Source organism: Brachycentrus maculatus, unplaced genomic scaffold (assembly GCF_059751285.1).
Source record: "Brachycentrus maculatus isolate JH-2025_06_01 unplaced genomic scaffold, ASM5975128v1 h1tg000055l, whole genome shotgun sequence".
NCBI classification, from domain to species: Eukaryota; Metazoa; Arthropoda; class Insecta; order Trichoptera; family Brachycentridae; genus Brachycentrus; species Brachycentrus maculatus.
The window spans coordinates 621,499-628,445 of NW_028280809.1; the positions used below are offsets into that span (position 1 = coordinate 621,499).

At 29.4% G+C, this 6,947-nt stretch overlaps 1 protein-coding gene across 1 annotated transcript; it reads right to left on the bottom strand.

Annotated features, from left to right (window-relative positions):
- Positions 1-546: 546 nt before the first annotated feature.
- LOC148311829 (pseudouridine-5'-phosphatase-like) lies at positions 547-6,753 on the bottom strand. The gene is made up of 4 exons (XM_088278047.1): positions 6,449-6,753; positions 5,404-5,622; positions 3,796-4,028; positions 547-3,373 (listed from the first exon to the last, which is right to left on the bottom strand). Exons 1-4 carry the CDS (start codon positions 6,501-6,503, stop codon positions 3,200-3,202), a joined length of 681 nt encoding a protein of 226 aa, XP_088134173.1. The 5' UTR covers positions 6,504-6,753; the 3' UTR covers positions 547-3,199.
- Between the last annotated feature and the right edge of the window lie 194 nt (positions 6,754-6,947).

Sequence of the window (6,947 nt, forward strand, 5' to 3'; positions counted from 1 at the left end):
AATGTATTAATTTTTAAATCAAACACAGATTTTTTGAGTCTACCATGTTGTATTTTATTAAAAATTAATATTGTGACAGTTGTTTCGCCTAGTTATGGCATTTTTAAACTAGTGACAATTTGTTTGAAAATGCTATAACTAGGCGAAACAATTGTCACAATATTCATTTTTATGTTTTTTAATAAAATACAACTTAGTAGAATCAAAAAATCCGTTTGATTTAAAAATTAATACAAAAATTTAAATGGAGTTTTACAAATTAAACGCCAAATCAATAAATATATAATATCTTACAGTTGCAGTTTTTATTGTACCTGTATTAAAATTACCAACCTAGTTCATCAGAGTTCATCAGTTTTGAAGCATTCCATAGAAACATCAATGTTGATTTATTATTCGATGTTTTTTGTTAGTACAAAAACAAAATTCAGTTTCAATCTTTTTAACAGTTCCAAATCAGAAGAGTTCCTGTGAAGGAGATTTAACACACACAGGAGATTAAACAATGGTAGTGAATCAGCAATAACCCATTATATTCTTCTACTCTTCTCTGTCTTCATTGCTTAGGGTCATGACCCACCTCTCTCAAAACATTTTGTGTAGTTGTCCTCCACTTCTCAAGACACACTGCCATCGGCATTGCTCAAAGCACTGATGAACTTGTGGCAGCCTTGATTTGGTCTTTCCAACTAGTAGTGGGCCTTCCTCTTCTACTACTACCTTCTACCCTTCCCATTACCACTAACTTTTCAAGGCTTACATCGTTTCTTCTAACGATGTGTCCGAAAAACTGAAGGACTCGTCTTAAACAGACGGATGAAAGTCTGTCATCAATATTTAGCTCTTCTGAAATGGAAATGTTTGTCTCTCTTGCAGTCCAGGAAATTTGGAGCATACATCTCCAACACTAAATCTTGAAGGCATTGATTATTTGCCTTTCACGGGCTTTTATAATCCATAATTCTCCACCGTACAGGAATAAAGGGAAAATTAGTAGCCTAAGTAGTCGAGTTTTTGTGGCCGTGGAGATATTATTATCCCTCTAAATATTATCCAACTCGGTCATGGCATTCACATGGGATGCAATTTTTATTTAGAGAAGATATTTGTATTTAAACAAAATCACGTCCAGATCAAATTTTGGTTTAATACAACAAATAAAGGTGCCAGATGATAAAGTACATACATTTTTTTAAAATAATAATGCGTGAAATCAATCAACCTGTCCATTTTAATATAAATTCTAAGATCTTAAAAGAATGTTATACTAACTACATAAATCCATAGGTATTTATTTTTAACGTACTGATAATCCATTCCTTTATTTAATAATTCAATGGATGTCATAAGCACCAGGTACTAAATATTTACATCACAATAAAAGGATTACAATCACAGTATCTTATACTAACAAATATTTATGTCCATTTAATTTAATACATTCTGATTATATTTTTTGTGTAGAAAATAAAGTATTTCTCTTTGCTGCTGACTCAAGCTCATAATCAATTATTTTTAATTGTAAATAATGAAGTAATTTCAAGTATAAAATAACTATTTTTTATTCAAATGTGAAATGTAATAAAGCTTCCAAATGTTGGGTTAGTGTGATCCAAAGTTTCTATTGCTTGTTTCTGTTTATTTAAAGTGAAATAGGTATCTGCTACAAATTAAAAATATCATTATGATTTCACAAAAACAAAAAAAGTTTTACATTCTAATTGGGATACTATTTTTCCAAATCTACAGTAAGTGATGAATTATTTTGAATACAAGTTGATATTATGCACCACAGACAATAAACTAGTACTTCTATGTTATTTAATTCTATTTAATTACTTGTGAATAGAGCCATACGGGTAATACATGTTCTAAAATCTAAATTCAATAAACTGAAACCTCTATATTAGACATTAATCCATTTTCTGTCGCAAAAGATGGTACATGTATCAATAAATAGGACAAATAAATATAGTTTACAGTAGAAGTGGGAAGGGGGAAAAAAAGTATTTTTTAGAAGGAGAGACACAATTATACCATCCATCAAATTAACATCAAGTGATGGTTTTCATTTTGCTATGGATAAATTGCACTCTGGAGTTAACAAGGTAATTTTGCGACCATATAGTGAACAGAAGTGACAAATATTTAAAATACCATATAATATTTTTTGGCATCGAAGTGTCAATATCAAATCTAATATAGAGATTCCACTGTATTATAAAAGAGACTTTATGAAGATGAGAATCTTAATATCCTAATTAAGTCTTCATTTTCTAAATGTGTGATTAATTATCCATGTTATTTTTTAAAGTATGTTATATAAATTAGTACTGATTAAAAATTGTGTTTTTTTCTTCTTCAAATAGCCCAAATTTCATAAATGATGAATATTTATGTACCAGAAAGAGATACCCAGAATGGTTTAAAATTATACCATATTTACGATCGATATGGATCATGTGTGAATGACTGGATGCACAAACCGAAAGATGCAGATCCCAGTTTCGAGTGAATCTCTTTCACAAATGAAGAAGTTCTTTTGTTGATTCAGTCACGGCTTGCTAGTCAATAAAAACACCTAGAAGCCCTGAGTCGCCAAGAACTTTTGGAGGAAAAATCAAGGTTTTCTGCTGACCTTTTTCGGCTGACGATACTGATCTGAGCAAAGGAATTGATGAACGAATGACAGTGAAAAGATCCATCATTCAATTGGTCCAATCTTAATGACTGAATCTATATGCGGATATTCTCAATTACCAGAACTTACCCATCTCCTATCTACTTACACTACACACATTACGTATTTTAAATAACATAGCTACGTTTTTACTGAAAATATTGACACACCATTTGCCACAACAATTGCAATATCACATAAGAATGAATACCTAATAGTGTGCGTTTGACAAGATTTCATAAAAAATTTATTCACAAAATTATTTTAAAACAACAGATTTCATTATTCTTCAACTGTATTATTTTTTTTAATGTGATGCTTAAATATTATAAATGCAATAAATGTTATGTGCAATTAAAAAATATGTATGCACAAAGCAAAAAAATACACCTAAACTTATTTTAAATAAGTTTGCGTAAATAAAAAAGGAACCTACAAGTAAGCTAAGAACTCACATTGTGTAAAGGTAAGTTTATAGGTACATTTTTTTTGGCAATGCATCCATAGCAATATTTTACATTAAAATGGTGGCAGACCAAATAATTCTGGTTTGAAGTCTTCAAGGGACTGAAGTACGAGTGTCGCTTCTTTAGTTAAGGCTTCATCCAATTGTTTATCCGGGACCATGACCACTTGCATTCCAGCCGCGATGCCCGCTGTGACACCATTTGGCGAATCTTCAAACACTAGACACTGTAAAAATAGTTGAAAATCTTAAAAAGTGACATTAAGCACACTTATCACATTATTTGCAGGAAACGCTTAAAGCGTCTTTTACATACTTTTGGTAGAGAGCGAGAGACGCTTATGAGCATTCTATTTGCTTAATATTGGTAGAGCACGAAACATCCTACAGATCAGAATTGGGTTTGCGGTTACTTGTGATTAGTATACGACCCTTATTAGAATGATGAACAATGTGTTAAGAAATAAAATTGTCGCTTAAAAAATTATACAAATGAGTTAACTATAGAGAAATTAGTTATAAAGAAGTATCTGATGGCTACATGTAATCTTTCTACATAAATCAGTAATGGAACAACAACAAAAAATTACATATCTGTTTATAAAATGCGGTAAAAATATTTTAATAACAAAAACTAAAATCAACATACTTTGTTAGGTTCAGGTTTATCCGGGAATTTGGATGCGCAAACTAAAAATATATCAGGTTCTGGTTTTCCCTTTTCAACTTCAGGATCGGATGTACCAAATATTTTATGGGAAAACAAGTTAAACAAGTCCTGATGGTTTACAGTCTTTAGGTCTGCATTTTCCTTACTGGAACTTGTCGCCAATGCAATTGGAATATTATGGTCCGTCAAATGCTGAATAAGACGTTTAGCACCTGAAACACATCATCATTAAAAGTATGTACATTATATTTATTATATAAATGCAACATATTTCTCTTGGAACGAATGTCTTTTAACATGTTTGCTTTCAACAATTTACTATACCAGGTACTGGATTATTCACCCTATAGATGACATATTAATATTAAAGGTGTCTTAATTTGAGATGAAATGCCAGTCAGACTTCCATCTTCTTTCATATAAAAAAATATAGATGTTTTATCTCAAGTTGAGATACCTATATGATTGGTACCATCTACGAATAACCGCCATGAAAAACCGGCCCCATAAAAATGGTTGCCACGCATATCCACATGATCAAAAACTTATTTCAGAATTTCATTTTGGCATTTATTTCCTATCACTACGATTTAAATATTCAATTTAATATAAATAAAATGTTCTATACAAATAAAAAATCAAAGTATGACAAATAACAGTAATTTTATGGTGACATTCACACAGTATTAGGTGGCAATTAACATATTTATGTATTAATTTTAAATCAAACACAGATTTTTTGAGTCTACTAAGTTGTATTTTATTAACAAAAAACACATAAAAAATTATATTGTGACAATTGTTTCGCCTTGTTAGGGCATTATCAAACGAATGTGAAGATCAAATCGACTACGGTCCTTATGTAGCTATACAATTCTATGTGACAGTTTTAACAGTAATAATTTAGGTTTTTCTGCACTTAGAATAATGACGATAGGGGAAGAAGGTAAGATATTGATCATAATGAACTGCAGAATCTTCCTTTGGAATTATGTAATACTGATTTGTGCATTTATGAATAACAACAAAAACATGTGCCTTTGGAATTTTTTTAATATCCCTGTGAAATAACGCAATTATAAAAGTATTATTTTAAACCACTTTATGGCTCAATCGAGAGTATACTGTAAAATACAATAAAATAAAAATTAAATACAAAAATTAAAATACAAGGGCATATGATAATAAATTATAAAAGAAGAAATTTTTACTTCAAAATGCAAACAAAAATACATGGATACTAATGAACAGTATTAAAATAGTAAAGGTAGTTCGAGAGATGTCACAGGGTGACCACGGTTTTATGTCAATTCTCATTACAGATTACGTAGATAGTTTTCGTATCTAAAATTTAGATATTTGTTCTCCAACTGAAGTTAATAAAATATAACTTAATTAAAATGTAACTTTGTTTTAAAATCACAATTTTAAAACAAAGTTACATTTTAATTGATTATAAAATGGAAAATCACAAAGTTAGTGCTTCAAATATAAATTATATAAAATATAACTTGTTTAGAAATAACTGCTTGCTTCAATATTAATGGAATTTTAAAAAAGGTACATTTTTATCAAAAATGAACATACCTGGCATCAAAGCAACGGTGGGAAAAAGATCTTCAAAATGTTTGTGAGTTTCGTAAATGAACTCATCGATAGTCATTGGCAGATCTAAGGCCTTTATTACAACATCCGCACACTCTCGACTTTGTTTTCCCATTAGTTGAACTTTCAGGTCCCAGGTATAATCTTTTCCAAATGTTCCGACTACATTTTGATATGCTACAGTGTACAGCGTCTCCGAATCTTGAAAATAAAATTGATTGATAAAATTCAGCTATCCAATTTGCATCTGTGTCCTTTAAAGTATATTTTACTCCTAGATCTGGCAATCGGAAGGGCGCAACTGATATATCATGTACATATCTTCTCAACTACATATCTTCATGTAGTTGAGAAGTTAACGCAAGTGCCCTATGCGTCATTAAGTGCGGATAGACGTTTAAAAAAATATATTTCAAAGCATACTTTTAATGATAAAATGAAACTTATTAATCTTTTATTTAAGACAAAAATCTGATTTTTTTCTTAGTTTTTCTTTCAAAAATTAATTTATAAAAATCAGAAAAATTAAACATATTAAAAGATAACATTACAATTATGTAAATTAACAAATGTAAAATTTCTTATATTTTTAAATTCTGATTAAAAAGTTTAGTTGACAGTTGCATTTAATTATAATGATAATAATAACTGTTAATTACAGCATGACTAAGCATTATAATATGAAAAAATAAATTTACTGGTGCTTAACAAAGAAAAATATTAATGTCAAAATGTGGACTTAAGGGGTATACCCCCGAGTCGCAGAAATCACATCTGACATGACTATTAAGAAGTTCAGTCGTAAAACTTTGAATATTTTAATGGCCTTTGACATGCAACTCCGCGAAAATCAATACCCATCAAAAATCTAATTTCCTGTTACGAAATCTCATACTACCTTGGAATATGGATTATGAAAATGCTGAAATTTTGTTTCTAAAAACAAATGATAAAACACTACGAAGTCATATAAATTTCTCATTAAAAATACGAAGGACAAATAAATACTTTATTTCAAATAACTCACCGATGATGAGACCATCCATATCGAAAATAACGTGAGTTATTTTTTTATACAGCATTGTAAATAAAAAATATCAAACAAAAATATTAAAAAAGCAAGCGATTCACTGTTAAATAAAAATTTATAATAATACTTTAATATTATTATGCAACACTAAATAACATTTCCTAATTTATCTCATTTGACCATCATTTTTCATAAATAAAAAGATAAGAGCTTCGATCACACAGCTACTTACGGCTGCGCGATAAAAATTTGATTGGCTTTGACATTTGACGTTTCGTTTCTGACATGTGCCCTTCAAGTGTTGCAACAACGAAATATGTATTTTTAAATGGTATTTTGGTAATTGGTTATTCGTTCTCAAATCATGAAATAAAAATCACTCTTGGTATCCAATATCTGAAATTTACAGTTAAATTATTGAATAATACCAAATTAATCATGAAAAAATTTACATAAAAATAAAAATAAAAATATTTTTTTATATGGCATCATTAAT

Coding starts and splice junctions, on each gene's coding strand:
- LOC148311829 (XM_088278047.1), bottom strand. CDS start 6,503: ATGCTGTATAAAAAAATAACTCACGTTATTTTCGATATGGATGGTCTC. Junction 5,623..6,448: donor TATGGATGGTCTCATCATCG/GTGAGTTATTTG, acceptor TTTATTTTCAAG/ATTCGGAGACGCTGTACACT. Junction 3,374..3,795: donor ATAAACCTGAACCTAACAAA/GTATGTTGATTT, acceptor CTATTTTTACAG/TGTCTAGTGTTTGAAGATTC.